The sequence below is a fragment of the Lampris incognitus genome, chromosome 3 (genome assembly GCF_029633865.1).
Source record: "Lampris incognitus isolate fLamInc1 chromosome 3, fLamInc1.hap2, whole genome shotgun sequence".
NCBI lineage: Eukaryota > Metazoa > Chordata > Actinopteri > Lampriformes > Lampridae > Lampris > Lampris incognitus.
Genome location: NC_079213.1, coordinates 2248928 through 2265388, shown reverse-complemented (window position 1 = coordinate 2265388; position 16461 = coordinate 2248928). Strand labels below are relative to the sequence as shown.

Below are 16461 nucleotides of genomic sequence, written 5' to 3'. Positions count from 1 at the left end.
TGGATGACAGCATATGTTGCTCCAAAACCTGTATGTACCTTTCAGCATTAATGGTGCCTTCACAGGTGTGCAAGTTACCCATGATGCCATGAGCACTAACACACCCCCATACCATCACAGATGCTGGCTTTTGGACTCTGGGCTGAGAACAATCTGGATGGTCCTTTTCCTCTTTAGCCCGGAGGACACCACGTCCATGATTTCCAAAAACAATGTGAAATGTGGACTCGTCAGACCACAGCACACTTGTCCACTTTGCGTCAGTCCATCTCAGATGAGCTCGGGCCCAGAGAAGCCAGCGGCGTTTCTGGGTGGTGTTGATATATGGCTTTGGCTTTGCATGGTGGAGTTTTAACTTTCACTTGTAGATGTAGCGACCAACTGTGTTAACTGACGATGGTTTTCTCAAGTGTTCCTGAGCCCATGTGGTCATATCCTTTACACAATGATGTCGGTTTTTAATGCAGTGCCGCCTGAGGGGTCGAAGGTCACGGGCATTCAATGTTGGTTTTCGGCCTTGCCGCTTCCATGCAGAGATTTCTCCAGATTCTCTGAATCTTTTGATGATATGATGGACTGGAGATGAGGAAATCCCTAAATTCCTTGCAATTGTATGTTGAGAAACGTTGTTCTTAAACTGTTGGACTATTTGCTCACGCAGTTGTTCACAAAGTGGTGAACCTCGCCCCATCCTTGCTTGTGAACGACTGAGCCTTTCGGGGATGCTCCTTTTATACCCAATCATGACACTCACCTGTTTCCAGTTAACCTGTTCACCTGTGGAATGTTCCAAACAGGTGTTTTTGAGCATTCCTCAACTTTCCCAGTCTTTTGTTGCCCCTGTCCCAGCTTCTTTGGAACGTGTTGCAGGCATCAAATTCAAAATGAGTGAATATTTGCAAAAAAAAACAATAAAGTTTATCAGTTTGAACATTAAATATCTTGTCTTTGTAGTGTATTTAATTGAATATAGGTCGAAAAGGATCTGCAAATCATCGTATTCTGTTTTTATTCACGTTTTACACAACGTCCCAACTTCATTTGAATTGGGATTTGTACATCCATGATGTTAATGTCAACACATGCTCGTCCAAAATTATAGAATAAGCATCTCAAGATAAACAGTTTGTTGGCACTAATTCTCCACTCGTGCCAGGGGTGCAACAAGATGACGTCATTAAAAGAGTGCCAGTCAAACAACAAACGGTGGAAAACGAGGTGGAAGTAGTGATAGAAATATGCGATTTCTGTTAGTTTCATCCAGCTGTTTTATACAAATGAATGGAAACGATCCTGACGATTATGCAAAATGATCGTGGTCAGGTGAAATAATCGCAATCAAGTGATTATGTAATAATTATGACAGTCCTACAGACAACATAATATCATTAGCAATGACATCTCTACATTAGAGGCTGGTGGGCCTAGCCCCAGCAGATGGCGCCAGTGCATGACATGATCAATAATTCAGTGTAACAACCAATGTTTATTTTCTTCATATCTAACATTGTTACGCATTTATTACATATGACAATGGTAGTGCTGTACAATACCGTCTAAATATCGTCCTGTACCTGTTGCATAAAGGTCAGCATTTCTCCTAGCAGTCTGTTTGGTGAGCATGAGGCCCGTCAGTGTTTGTTTAACCACGTGAGCAATTAAAAACACTGTGCATGTTCAGCGCGCTTCCAATGAGCTGTAGGGCATGATCATGTTAGCCCCATGCTGAGAGCAGCCAATAGAAAATAACAGAATGACATATGTCAAGACATTTAGTACGTATCATTTACGGTATTGGCATGCTATGCAGCGACACACAACACCAAATATGGGTCTGTTTTATGCCAATCTTTACAACCATTAGCAATGTGAACAAATCTTTTAGAGTATCAGAAAACATTTGAAACTCAGGTTTAGTTTTTGTTTAGTTTTAGTCCCTGTATTAAGAGACCTGTCAATCACTTTGGGAGTGACATCAGCTTCCAGTCCTGTGGTTTGTATATTGGTAGAAGGGGTGACCCTTTGGTTTACATTTGAATTAAGGGGTCTTACTTTTATTTATCGAAGTAGGAAATTAGGATGTGATAGCTATATTCACAACTTCCACTCACCTAGTCTTGTGTGCAGGGTTGTGTGCCAATATGCAGGCGGGGGCTGAAGGGCTGTGGCTCTGAACTGGGCCTGGAGTTGCTGTGAGGTCCCCGGCTAGTCCAAGGAGCCGGGTAGGAGCGCTGTGGGGCCCAGGGAAGCTGTCGGCTGGGGCCAACTGTGGAGCCGGGTGGGCCGGGGAATGCAAAGGAAGGGGGAGGGCATCGTGGAGCAGGGGTGTGGGGGGAGTGTATACCTGTGTGTAGTTGTCTGGGCTCAGGTGGTGTGTGTGTATAGGTGACTGGTGTGTGTGTTGGTGTGCGGCCGGGGCAGGGGGGCAACCTACTCTGATGTAAGTGTCAGTGAGTCCCATGCCGCATAGCTGGGCATGAGTCGGCAGTTCAAAGTGGTCAAAGGCGGGGCTTTGTCCTTTAAAGCGACAGGACAATGACGTGGCAGGCCGTGCCAATGGGTGGAACATTTCCTGGTTGTCTTGCTGTGTGGACCAATAGGAGGCCTTGTTCTGGAGGTCTGGCAGTAGAGAAGTATGTTAGCTGTCACATGACTGAGTTGCAGTTATTCTAACACAAACAACTACAGGAACTTCTCCAGAACAACATAAATACATTGGAGAGCATTGGCACTCATGCCATATCTTTATATTTTATTATGTCTTTATTTCTTGTTTTTATTTTGTATTAGGTCTTCATTTCATATGATTATTGTATTTAGTTTTAAATATGTAGAAATGTATAACTGAGAGCAAACAAAATCAAATGCCTTGTATGTGAACACTGAAGAAAGAAAGAAAGCCACTTTATTGGACATTGTAGTCTTACAATGAATTCGTCCTCTGCATTTAACCCATTCTCTTGTATAGGAGCAGTGGGCAGCAGCTGCAGCACCCCGGGACCAACTCCGGTTCTTCTTCTTTTGACCAAGGCAGGGGCACAGACGGCAGTATCAACCCTAACATGCATGTCTTTTTGATGGTGGGAGGAAACCCAAGCAGACATGGGGAGAACATGCAAACTCCACACAGAAATTACCTGGGACAGCCGGGGGTTCGAACCCAGGACCTACTTGCTGTGAGTCATCAGTGCTAACCACTGGGCCACCGTGCTGCCCTGACTTACTTGTCCAATAAAAGTGATTTTCTCTCTTTCTTTGCTTTCAGATCATAGTAATTTTAAAGCAGAGTACACATTACAAAGATTGAAAAGTTATCTGTTGAAATGTAGAATGTTTAACGCTAAATTTAAATACACTACATTTCTCAGTGAACACACATGACGACTCCTCGTGGACTTCGATTGTGAGAGAAGAGAGTAAATTTTGTTCCTGTAAATTCTCTGAGACTTAAGGATCTCAGGCTACGTCTAAACTGCCTAGTACAAGTGACACAAATCTAATTTTCGTTTTTTTTTTGCTAACGTGTCACAGATTGGATATGTATTATGACAATGTAAGCAGGAAAAAAGCACATGGAATCGGATATTATCAGATCTGATTTTGACTACATTCACATGTGGAAATGGGGGTCTGGCACTAGGGCAGGGGTGGGCAAACTTATCCAGAAAGGGCAAGTGAAGGGTGGGTGAAGGTTTTTGTTCCAACCAAGCAGTTACACACCCGATCCCACTAATCAACCAGTAGAGTCTTTGCTGAGGAACTTGATTTGGAGACACAGGTGTGTAACTGCTTGGTTGGAACAAAAACCTGCACCCACACTGGCCCTTTCTGGATAAGATTGCCCACCCCTGCACTAGGGACTTACAATTTACGATTACAATTTCATTTAGCAGATGCTTTTTTCCAAAGTAACGTACGTCTGAGGGGTTAATACAACACAAAAAGGGTCTAGTCAGGAGGTGACAATGCAAGCAAGTGTCAAAAAACTAGGTTAAAGTCCGATGGGACATAGGTGTCAACAGGCAGTGCACAAAGGCAATGCATAGGGTGCATAGAAGCGATTTTTTCTTACTTTTATTATTACGATCAGTTGTGGAGGTGTTCCAAGAAAGAGCTGGGTCTTTAGCTTCATCTTAAAGATGGAGAGGGACTCAGCAGATCGAAAGAAGTTTGGTAACTCGTTCAAGAGTCGACTCATTGCAGTGGTAACATGCCCGATTTGTCAAAGAAGGTTGAATCAGTTCATCTGGATATAATGTTTACTGACAGTATGTTTCAATAAATGCTGTATCCAGATGAACTGATTCAACCTTCTTTGATTTTCTTACCTGGATTATTGAGCATGCATTAAGGCCCTTGATTTGGTTTTGTCCAAAGCAGGGGTGTCAAACTACCAGCATGCAGGCCGGATGTGGCCCGCAAGACAGTTTTGTGCAGCCCGCGCTGTTTCAGAGTTATTAGGAGATCCAGACCGCGTATCTATTTTGCATACTACTTTCATGTTTTTTTAAACGTTTTTGTGTTTCTACTTCTAAGTACTCAGTTAAGATTAGTTGTGAGGCCAGTTGCAGATAATGTTGCCTAATGTCAGTTTTACAGCACTCTCTCTCACACACACAGTCACCGCGAGTACATAAACCTAGTAGGCTAGCCCACTGTGAAATATCTCATGTGAGCTTGCTAATGTAAATTGTTGTCACTGCTTGTAGAAATTATGTAAAATCCTCACTTTCAAAAGCCAAAACGAAAGTGGACCAGGAGCACCAACAGTTCCAAGAGAAACGGACATGCGGAGGTGTCCAGGTAGCATAGCGGTCTATTCCGTTGCCTACCAACACGGGAATCACCGGTTCGAATTCCCGTGTCACCTCCGGCTTGGTCGGGCATCCCTACAGAAAACAATTTGCCATGTCTGCGAATGGGAAGCCAGAAGTGGGTATGTGGCCTGGTTGCTGCAACAGCGCCTTCTCTGGTCGTTTGGGGCGAGTGTTCAGCGGGGAGGGGGAACTGGAGGGAACAGTGTGATCCTCCAACGCACTATGTCCTCTTGGCAAAACTCCTCACTGTCAGGTGAAAAGAAGCGGCTGGCAACTCCACATGTATCGGAGGAGACGTGGTAGTCTGCAGCCCTCCCAGGATTGGCAGAGGGGGTGGAGCAACGACCAGGACAACTTGGAAGACTGGGATAACTGGCCGGATCCAATTGGGGGGAAATTTAAAATAAATAAATAAATGGATAAATTCATTTTTATCTTTTGAGGTATTAGTCATGTCTCCCTCTGCAACAGCTGTAAAGCGCTTTGTCCAGGTTAATGTACACCTGCCAATTTACCTTGTTGTTTTCTACATCTGTTTCAAGTCTGGCTGTCTTGGCTTAAATCTTACTTACCTGATAGAACACAGTTTGTCTTTTATGGTAATGTCACATGTGATTTCTCTGCAGTGAAATATTGTGTACACCAGGGCTGTTTTTTGTCCTTTGCTATTCTCCCTTTACATCTCTCCTCTTTGCCACCTATGGAATAAATTTCCACTGCTACGCTGATGACACCCAGCTGTATGTAACCGTCAATAAGATAAGATAAGATGTACTTTATTAATGCCCGTGGGGAAATTCATCCTCTGCATCTAACCTATCCCAACACACACACTGGATGCAATGGGCAGGCAGCTGTGTAGCTAGGAGCAGTGGGCAGCTGCTGTGCAGCACCCGGGGACCAACTCCAGCTCTTCTTGCCATGCCATGGTCAGTGGCACAGACAGGAGTATTATAGTAGCTAACATGCACGTCTTTTGATGGTGGGAGGAAACTGCAACACCCGGGGGAAACCCATGCAAACATGGGGAGAACATGCAAACTCCACACAAAAAGAACCTGGGATGGCCTGGGGTTCGAACCCAGGACCTTCTTGCTATGAGGCAACAGTGTTAACCACTGGGCCACCATGCTGTCAAGTCAGACAATGTGTCTTTATGCATGTTCAGTAATCCAGGTAAGAAAATCAAAGAAAGCTGAATCAGTTCATCTGGACACAACGTTTACTGACAGAAACATTTCATCACCTATAAGTGACTCCTTCAGTCTAAACTGACTGCAGATATCCCCACCCTTATAAACAATACAGTGGCATAATGACCAAAACCAACCATTGTGGTGACAGGAGTTAATACTAATATTTATACCAATACTTACCACCTAAGGGCAGTAGCCTCAAACTTAGTAGTCTGTAGGATTCTGGCAGAAAGACACAGCACACGATACTTGATGTACATGTTAGCTGAGTTGTCACAGTACTTCGATAAATAGTTGTAATTGTTGAACCCGAGTTTCTTCATTTATAATAAGAAACATTACATGGTACCAGGAGTGGTACAGAGACAGCCGTCATGGAAAGTCTGAAGCCGTCTGACGCTGTGAATTGGACTGGAAATGTGGACTACGAGTGGCGGACGTTCAAACAGCGATTCATGCTGTACCTGCAAGACCTCGGACTGAATGACAAACCGGACGCATGGAAGATTGCACTGCTACTTACCATCGCGGGACCTCAAGCATTGGAGGTATACAACACGTTTGTTTACACCAACGCGGCTGATAAGGACACCTCGAGTTGTCAAGAAGTTTGATGAACATTGTTCTCCAAAGAAAAATTAGATTTGAACGGTACATGTTTCGCATTCACATGCAGCAAAATGGTGAGAGGATTGACATTTTTTTGACGGACTTGAAATTGAAAGCTGAGACATGCAATTTTGGAGAGCTGCATGATTCACTGATCTGGGATCAATAAGTGTTTGGCATTAATGACAAGAAAGTGAGAGAGAGATTACTACGTGAAACGGACTTAACCTTAGCTGGAGCTGTGAGGATATGCCATGCTAGTGAGGTAGCCCTGCAACATGCTACAATGTTCGTTGGTGGCGTGAAGGAAAGTGAAAAAGACATCGCAGTGATGGCCACTGTGCCTGCACGGGCACAGAAACAGAGAACATCATGGCAGCCGAAACAGCAAAAGGGCTAAGAGACTTTTAATTGTAAAAGATGTGGCACTTGATATGCACCAAAACAATGCCCAGCTTATGGCAAAGTCTATAATAAATGTAAAGGACAGAATCACTATGCGAAACAATGCTCTTCCAAGGGGAAACAAAGTCACGGTGAACGTGTGCATGCAGTGGAAGAAACTGATCTCTGTGATTCATTCTTCATGGAAATGGTAGCACAGGAAGATGTCACGCCTAAAGGGACTGAACAGTCAAGTGTGAACAGAGTTGAGCAGGACAAGTGGACTATTCCATTGCATATAAAGGGAGCTGTCATTCCTCTCGAGCTGGACACAGGAGCAAAGGCTAACTTAATGAATGAGCTTGACATCAAAGCCATGAAGGTAAAGCCACGCATTCGTCCAAATTCTATTCCACTCAAAGCTTACAGTGGACAGCTCATCAACACCAAAGGCACATGCAGACTCAAGGTGAGAGTTAAAGGGAAAAATAACCAACCTCATGTTTGTAGTAGTTCCAGAGGGACACGACTCACTGCTAGGTGACCAGGCATGTGAAAATCTAGGCTTAGTCAAGAGGGTGTACCGCATCAATGTCAGTGCACAGAACAGCGTAGAGTCAATAGTGGATCGGTATCCAGACAGCTTCAAAGGGTTTGGTGTCTTACGATTCACCTATAAGATACAGCTAAAAGATGATGCACAGTCAGTCGTCAATGCTCCCAGGCGGGTTCCAGTGCCTCTACGAGACAAGCTGAAACAAGAACTCAACCGAATGACGTCACTGGAAGTCATAAAAAGGTGGAGGAGCCCACAGAGTGGGTGAATTCGATGGTGTGTGCTAAGAAACAGAAAGGTGACCTACGTGTGTGCATGGATCCGAAAGACCAGAATGCCAACATAAAGAGGGAACATTACCAAATTCCAACCAGAGGAAATAACAAGTGAGATGACTGGTGCAAAGTTCTTCAGCAAGCTGGATGCATCCCAGGGCTTTTGGCAGATAAAACTACACAAGGATAGCACAAATTACTGTACTTTCAATACACCGTTTGACTGCTACTCTTTCCAAAGGCTGCCTTTTGGAATCTCCTCTGCTCCCGATGTGTTCCACAGGACCATGGAGCACATCATAGAAGGTATTGACGGGATACGTGTGTATGTGGATGACATCGTGCTATGGGGATCCATACTGGAGCAGCACAATGAGAGGCTCATCAAAGTGCTCCAAAGCATCCAGAAGTATGGACTAAAGCTGAACAGAGCAAAATGTCAGTTTGGTGTGAACGCAATCACCTTTCTGGGAGACAAGATGTCAGAAACAGGTGTGGAGCCAGACAAGAGCAAGGTGACAGCAATACTGGAGATCTCCAGGCCCGAGGATAAAAAAAGGTGTGTTGAGAGTGCTGGGAATGTTTAATTTCATCGGCAAATTCATACCAAACCTGTCCTCAAAAACTGTGCACCTAAGAGGGCTGTTGCAAGACAGAACTGAGTTCAAGTGGACGGAGGATCATGAAAAGGAATGGACACGACTGAAAACCACTCTCACAACAGAACCAGCGCTGATGTTCTTCGACCCGTCCAAAAAGATAAAGATATCCACTGATGCATCGGGAAACGGGATTGGAGCGGTGTTACTACAGGCTGATGGAGAACAATGGAGGCCAGTTGCCTACGCGTCAAGAACAATGTCCATGGCTGAATGTCGCTATGCACAAATTGAAAAGAAAGTTGGGACTGACCTGTTTCACCTGGATGGAAAGAATAACCTGCTGGTGATCAACTATTTGTCAAATTATCAAGAGATGGCACTGCTTCCCAGCATATATGGCACTGCTTCCCAGCATATCTGCTACTTGTGTGGTTAGACACATGAAGTCAATATTTGCAAGACATGGAATCCCACAGATCGTCTACAGTGACAATGGACCATGCTACAGCAGGAAAAAGTTCCAGGACTTCACCAAAGAGTATTGACTTTCGACATGTGACCTCAAGCCCTTGTATACCCAGTCAAACGTTAAAGCAGAAAAAGGAGTTCACATAGTCAAACAGCTGCTCAAGAAAGCACAAGACAGCCGCTCAGATCCATATCTAGCTCTGTTGTGTCACCATGCTTCGTCGCTTGAACATGGCAAGTCTCCTGCTGAGATTGTGATGGGACGTAGGCTATGCACCACGCTTCCCTGCACTGAAGAGCAAAAGCAGCACAAAGAGGTGAAACAGAAACAAAAGCATCTGCAAAAGAGACAAAAAGCAAACTATGACAAGTCATCGAGAAGCTTAGTGCCACTGGCAAGACATGACACAGTGAGACTCGAAGCTTCCAACAGCTGGAATAAGAAAGCCACTGTTCTGGAGGAAGAAAGTCCAAGATCCTACACAGTCACAACAGAGGATGGTCAAATCCTAAGGAGGAATCGAAGGAGCTTGCTGAAAACACAGGAGACACTGAAAGAACAAACAAATGAAGAAGATTCAACCTGCACTGCATCCGCTGAACCACCAGCTGAGCAGAGACACACATCACCTGCACACTCACCTGAACACTCACCTGTGCTGAGAAGATCCACACGCAAGGTCAAAGCACCTGACCGCTTGAATCTGTAATGTAAAGGACAAAAGAAAAAGGAAAAAAAAAACTGAGCTGTATCCTTGTGAGTTGTCTTGAAAGAAAGACTGAACTCAAACATGAACACTTAGTAAAAGGAACCTCGTTATGCTGTAAAAAACTGATATATGTGCTTGTTTATGCTGTTGAAAAAAAATAGATATATGTTTGTTTGCGCTGCTGAAAAAAATGTTGTTCATGCTTGTGGGTGACAAGAATGTTTTTATTACAGTTTTAAGTTGCTACTAAGGCTAGATGAATAATTTGTTTGTGTATAGCTACGGCCAAAGGACAGGGGATGTGGTGATAGGAGTTAATACTAATATACTTACCACCTGAGGGCAGTAGCCACAAACTTAGTAGTCTGTAGGATTCCGGCAGAAGAAGACACCACACGATACTTGATGCACATGTTAGCTGAGTTGTCACAGTACTTTAATAAATAGTTGTAATTGTTGAACCCAAGTTTCTTCATTTATAATAAGAAACATTACAGCCATCAGTTGCATATGCAAATAGGCGTGACCATTAAATCTCATCACTTCTCTCATCTTCTTCCTCTCTATGTGTGTGCTGTGTCAAAGTCTACCTCACCTCTTGTGTGCATTTGAAGTCAATTCTCTCTGCAGGGCCCCACCAAGCAGAGTGGGTTTGTGGTGCGGGGTCGCACCAGCTCTTGACTGCATCTGTGGGGTTCCTGACGTCTTGGATGGTCACAGATTCAGTAAATTTACCTTGCATTCCCTTTGCAAGTTTATTACCCAGCACATTTACGTTTGCTAAATTTTATGTATTTAACTGCATGTATTCTACATGACCTCGCTCTGTGTAAACTACAATGTTACATTATAATTCTGTTAGTTTTGTGCATTTGACACCTACTGCATGTCTGTCCATTCTGGAAGAGAGATCCCTCTGTTGCTCTTCCTGAGGTTTCTCCCATATTTCCTTTTCCTGGTAAGGTTTTCCTTTTGGAATTTTTTTGATATAGTATTTGACTCTCTCTCATTCTCTCACCCTTGCTCTCTCACCCTCGCTTCATGGTGGTGCAGTCGCTGTTTTAACCTGTCTCATTTCATTTAGGCTAGACAGTTAAGATGACATGTTGTGATGCTGTGATGTTTTTCAAACATTTTAGACATCTCGTTTTAGATATCAGAAAGTGAGATTTTGCATAATATATTTTATATTTTAGAATATAGCCTTTCGATTTTAGTCATAATTCTAGATTTTAAATTTGTAACTTTATACTTGAGAATAATAATTTTATATTTCAGATGAGGTTCATAGAGAAATATCAGTGGAGGGTACCTGGTATCTGTGGGGGGGAGCAGGGCTCCGAGCTGGAGTCAGGGGGAGACTCAGGGAGCATGCTGGGAAAACAGTATGGTGTGATTGAAAGGTCACATGAACTGACAGGCGATATGACACTATTCACTCATTAACACACACAACTTTGATGAATGAATCAAAACGTTCCTAAACATTCCTAAATATCTATATCACTTAATAAATGGCACGTTGATTCTAAAGGGAAGCAATTCTTCTCAGAATCTTAATGTTCAGCCAGTAATCCTGATCTGTTACTGACAGACTGAGTTCTAAACTCGGTCTAGATGTACGCCAATGAAATCCATATTAAGCTAGATGATATTACTTTGCAAAGAACAGCAGGCATATTCAGTCCTATGGTAATCTGACATTAATCACGATTTGACAGAACCTTCGAGATTTCACTTTGTTTTCAATGGCAAATGTTACGTCCTCATTGATTGTTCTAGAGGCAGAAACATGGCATTTGAAGAATTATAAGAAAAATGTAAGGATTTCAATGCAAAATAAAAAAAAAGCATTTCAAAGTAACAATAAATTTACTCTATTGCCCACCATTTAAAAAGACCTTCTATAAAATAAACTTCATGAAACAGTGGACTAGAGCTCGTTTATCTGACCATTAAATTTACCAACCAAACTAGGTCACTTCTAGACTATGAAACAACACTGTGTGTGTGTGTGTGTGTGTGTGTGTGTGTGTGTGTGTGTGCCTTACAAACTGCTGGGGTCCATGTCAGTGCTGAGGTACTGTTCTAGAATGGTGGTATCCACAGTAACTGGGTTCTCCAAAACACCACTGACATCCTGACCTAACACACACACACAGAATCAAATAATGCAATAGAAATATAAAAGTAAGTTTTATCTTAACCCTTAAAATATTCTTAACCTTCACCTTAACCCACCATCATCACAACCTTCACTTTAACCTAAAGTACCCTCTTGACCTTCACCTTAACCCACCATCATCACAACCTTCACTTTAACCTACAATACCCTCTTAACCTTCACCTTAACCCACCATCATCACAACCTTCACTTTAACCTACAGTACCCTCTTAACCTTCACCTTAACCCACCATCATCACAACCTTCACTTTAACCTACAGTACCCTCTTGACCTTCACCTTAACCCACCATCATCACAACCTTCACTTTAACCTACAGTACCCTCTTGACCTTCACCTTAACCCACCATCATCCCAACCTTCACTTTAACCTACAGTACCCTCTTGACCTTCACCTTAACCCACCATCATCACAACCTTCACTTTAACCTACAGTACCCTCTTTACCTTCACCGTAACCCACCATCCTAACAACCTGCACTTTCACCTACAGTACCCTCTTTACCTTCACCTTAACCCACCATCATCACAACCTTCACTTTAACCTACAGTACCCTCTTGACCTTCACCTTGACCCACCATCACCACAACATTCACGTGACACATTGAGAGAGACTGTCGGTGAGTAATTTGGTGAAAAGTCAGTTTTACTGATTTTTCTTACAATATGCAACTCAAATTAAAGAGTAATCTAAAAATGAAAAGCCTCCCTTTTTGCACAGCAACTCTCTTCTCTTCTACGTTAAATATGATGAAGACAAGCATCTGAATCTGAGCGGCTTTGAAACACAAACCAAACCAAACTGACCAACACTAATTAAAATCAAAATTAAACTAAGGAATCTAGAGAAAGTTGAATCAGTTCATCTGGACACAACGTTTATTGAGAGAAATGTTTCATCATCATCTAAGTGACCTCTTCAGTCTCACCTGACTGCAGGTGTCCCACCCTTATAAACAATACAGTGACTGCAGGTGTCCCCACCCTTATAAACAATACAGTGACTGCAGGTGTCCCCACCCTTATCAACAATACAGTGACTGCAGGTGTCCCCACCCTTATCAACAATACAGTGACTGCAGGTATCCCACCCTTATAAACAATACAGTGACTGCAGGTGTCCCCACCCTTATAAACAATACAGTGACTGCAGGTGTCCCCACCCTTATAAACAATACAGTGACTGCAGGTATTCCACCCTTATAAACAATACAGTGACTGCAGGTATCCCCACCCTTATAAACAATACAGTGACTGCAGGTGTCCCCACCCTTATAAACAATACAGTGACTGCAGGTGTCCCCACCCTTATAAACAATACAGTGACTGCAGGTGTCCCCACCCTTTTTAACAATACAGTGACTGCAGGTATCCCCACCCTTATAAACAATACAGTGGTATAACGACCTAAAGCAACGATCAGTTTCATATGCCAATTACCGCATTAAAAAGGCCATGTGTACTATTCACAGAAGATTGGGGAATAGTTGCACCTACAGCATTGTAAGATGGTGATAAATATACTCTTAGCCCCCCCCCCCCTCGGTTCAGGGATGGTTGTTCCGTCTTCACATAGATGTCCTCTTTGACTCCCTGTTCAAACCAGCATTCCTCCCTATCAAGGATGTGCACATTCTCATCCTTGACAGAGTGGCCACTGGCCTGTAGACTGTGTAGATGGTGCAGACTGTGTAGATGGTGTAGACTGTGGAGTCCTGGTCTGACGTGTTAGCTCTCCTGTGTTGTGCCATCCTCTTGGCCAGCATCTGTTTAGTTTCCTTAATGTTCAAGTCACAGCAATCCTGGCACTTAACAGCTACACTATATTGCTCTGTTTGTGCCGGGGGACCCGGTCTTTGAGATGGACCAACTTCTGGTGCAACGTGTTTTGGGGTTTGAAAGTAACTGAGACGTGGTGTTTTGAAAATATGTATCTCAACTGTTCTGACACACCCGCCACATATGGAATCACCACTCATTTACGCTTAGGCAGCTGTTGTCCTTCTCCTCTCTTCGACCAGCTGGTGCACTGTTTGGGCGTCTTCCTGGCTTTGAAAAACGCCCAGGATAACCGCACCCATCTACAGGCCAGTGGCCACTCTTTCAAGGATGAGAATGTGCACATCCTTGATAGGGAGGAACGCTGGTTTGAACAGGGAGTCACAGAGGCCATCTAAGTGAAGAGGGTATAACCATCCCTGAACCGAGGGGGTGGTGGTGGTGGTGGTGGTGGGGGGGGGCGGTTGGCTAAGAGTACATCTGTCACCATCTTAAAATACTGTGACTGCAAACATTCTCAAATCCTGTGAATAGTGCACATGGCCATAGTAACTCTAGTTAATGGTCATGGCAATTTGCATATGAAACTGACCGTTGGTTTCGGTTGTTTGCCACTGTTTTGTTTATAAGGGTGGGGTACCTGCAGTCATTGTATTGTTTATAAGGGTGGTGATACCTGAAGTCACTGTATTGTTTATAAGGGTGGGGATACCTGCAGTCACTGTATTGTTAAAAAGGGTGGGGACACCTGGAGTCACTGTATTGTTTATAAGGCTGGGGACACCTGCAGTACTGTGTTGTTTATAAGGGTGGGGACACCTGCAGTCACTGTATTGTTTATAAGGGTGGTGATACCTGGAGTCACTGTATTGTTTATAAGGCTGGGGACACCTGCAGTCACTGTATTGTTTATAAGGGTGGGATACCTGCAGTCAGGTGAAACTGAAGAGGTCACCTAGATGATGATGAAACATTTCTCTCAAGAAATGTGTCCAGATGAAGTGATTCACCTTTCTGTGATTTCTTTTCCTGGACTATTGACCATGCATAAAAATATAAAGTAAGGAATGTAAGTCCACATAAATCTACATCTGACTGCAAAGATATTGAGGATTTGAGAATAATAATTAGTATTTAATATAAGTTATAGATTGTATTCAATATAACAAGAAATTCATAAAATTCTATCTCATTACCAATCCATGTTATCTTTAAGTTTTGAGATATTTTAAATCCAACACCTGCACTATTATTATTATCATTACTGTAATTATTATTATTATCATTATCAAACTAGTAATATACGTACCTAAGGACCATAATGTATTATTACATATTAAATTCCAACAGAAAAATCACGTTTTGTCTTTTTAAATACAGTTCACATTTTTAATTCTAGTGGTTTCTCACCGTTAAAGAACTGCTGCAATGCCTCGTTCTCTCCCAGGACCTGCAGAGATGACTGGCTTCCCCTGGCCTCCATGTTGTCTGTCTGTCTATGTGTCTATCTGTGTGTCTGTCTGTCTGTCCGTCTGTGTGTCTGTCTATCTATATGTCTGTCTGCCTGTCTGTCTGTCTGTCTGTCTGTCTACCTGTGTCTGTCTGGCCGGCTGTCCATCCGTCCATGTATGTCTGTCTGTCTCTCTATGTGTCTGTCAGTCAGGCAGTTGGAGGCGTTGTTGGGATGAAGGTCAGGCAGTGGCTCGTTATATTTCTGTATGATTGAGTCAAATAGAAAACTGGTCAAAACTACAAATACCTCCTCAGTGTCTCTTTTCAGATCTCTTACAATGTTGATTTTAAATGTTCCGAATGTGGACAATATGTTACTGAAACATCCATAATTCGAACTGCTTATCCTGCTCTCAGGGTCGCAGGGATGCTGGAGCCTATCCCAACAGTCATTGGGGGCAGGCGGGGAGACACCCTAGACAGGCTGCCAGGCCATCACACACACACACACACACACACACACACACACACACACACACACACACACACACACACACACACACAGGGACAATTTAGTACAGCCAATTCACCTGACCTACATGTCTGTGGCCTGTGGGAGGATACCGGAGCCCCCGGAGGAAACCCATGTAGACACAGGGAGAACATGCAAACTCCACACAGATGACAACCCCCAAGGTTGGACTACCCTGGGGGTCGAACCCAGGACGTTCTCGCTGTGAGGCGACCGCCTTAACCACTGCGCCACCGTGCCATTCCGTGCATCGTGTTATTGAAACACTTGGTTTCTATTCTATATAAGACAAGAGACGAGAAAGACTGATGGATGTTTGGTCTGTAAAGGTTAATGAATCCCCTTAGCAGTTATAACACTTTCTATAATTTCCCTTCTACCTCTTCAGTAAAGTCAGACATTTGTGTAATTTGGCAACCATGACATTAATTTCAATAGATACATTTTCTGTCCGTCCTCATTCAACCTGTCTGTGACTTTTGATGCTGTTAGACATGTGATAGAAAACCAAAGAACCCACAGTAAACATGGTGGATACTGCAGTCATCTCTCTTTCCCATATTTTTAAGACTGGATTTGAAAAATGTTAACTGGGTAATAATGCATCTATGTATGTGGTGTCTTGGTTTGATGGATTAGAATTGTCAGACATTTAGATATACATCAGATACAGGAAAAAAAATTACTGGAAAAGAGGCTTACTGTCATGGCATCTTTACTGTCAAGGTTACTCACAGTTGGTGTTTTCACAGATAAACTTTGCACTCATTTTCTTTAAATGGGTCAAGCACGTGATTTTATTACCAACCTCCATAGTCCTTGATCACAGCTTTTTTTACGTCATTCACATTCATTTAATAAAGAGATCCAGGAGATGGCGGCAATAAATGTGGACT

The 16461-nt window shown here is 43.2% G+C and overlaps 1 protein-coding gene across 1 annotated transcript in view; it reads right to left on the bottom strand.

The window, feature by feature from the left end:
- The window catches only part of LOC130109022 (myelin regulatory factor-like protein), a 67511-nt gene extending 52447 nt beyond the window's left edge, over nucleotides 1–15064 (bottom strand). The window contains exons 1-4 of the mRNA XM_056275724.1: nucleotides 14992–15064; nucleotides 11669–11762; nucleotides 10930–10991; nucleotides 2112–2619 (exon numbers count right to left, since the gene is read on the bottom strand). Coding sequence (XP_056131699.1) covers nucleotides 2112–2619; nucleotides 10930–10991; nucleotides 11669–11762; nucleotides 14992–15064 — 737 coding nt within the window. The remainder of the gene's footprint in view (nucleotides 1–2111; nucleotides 2620–10929; nucleotides 10992–11668; nucleotides 11763–14991) is intronic.
- Nucleotides 15065–16461: the final 1397 nt, after the last annotated feature.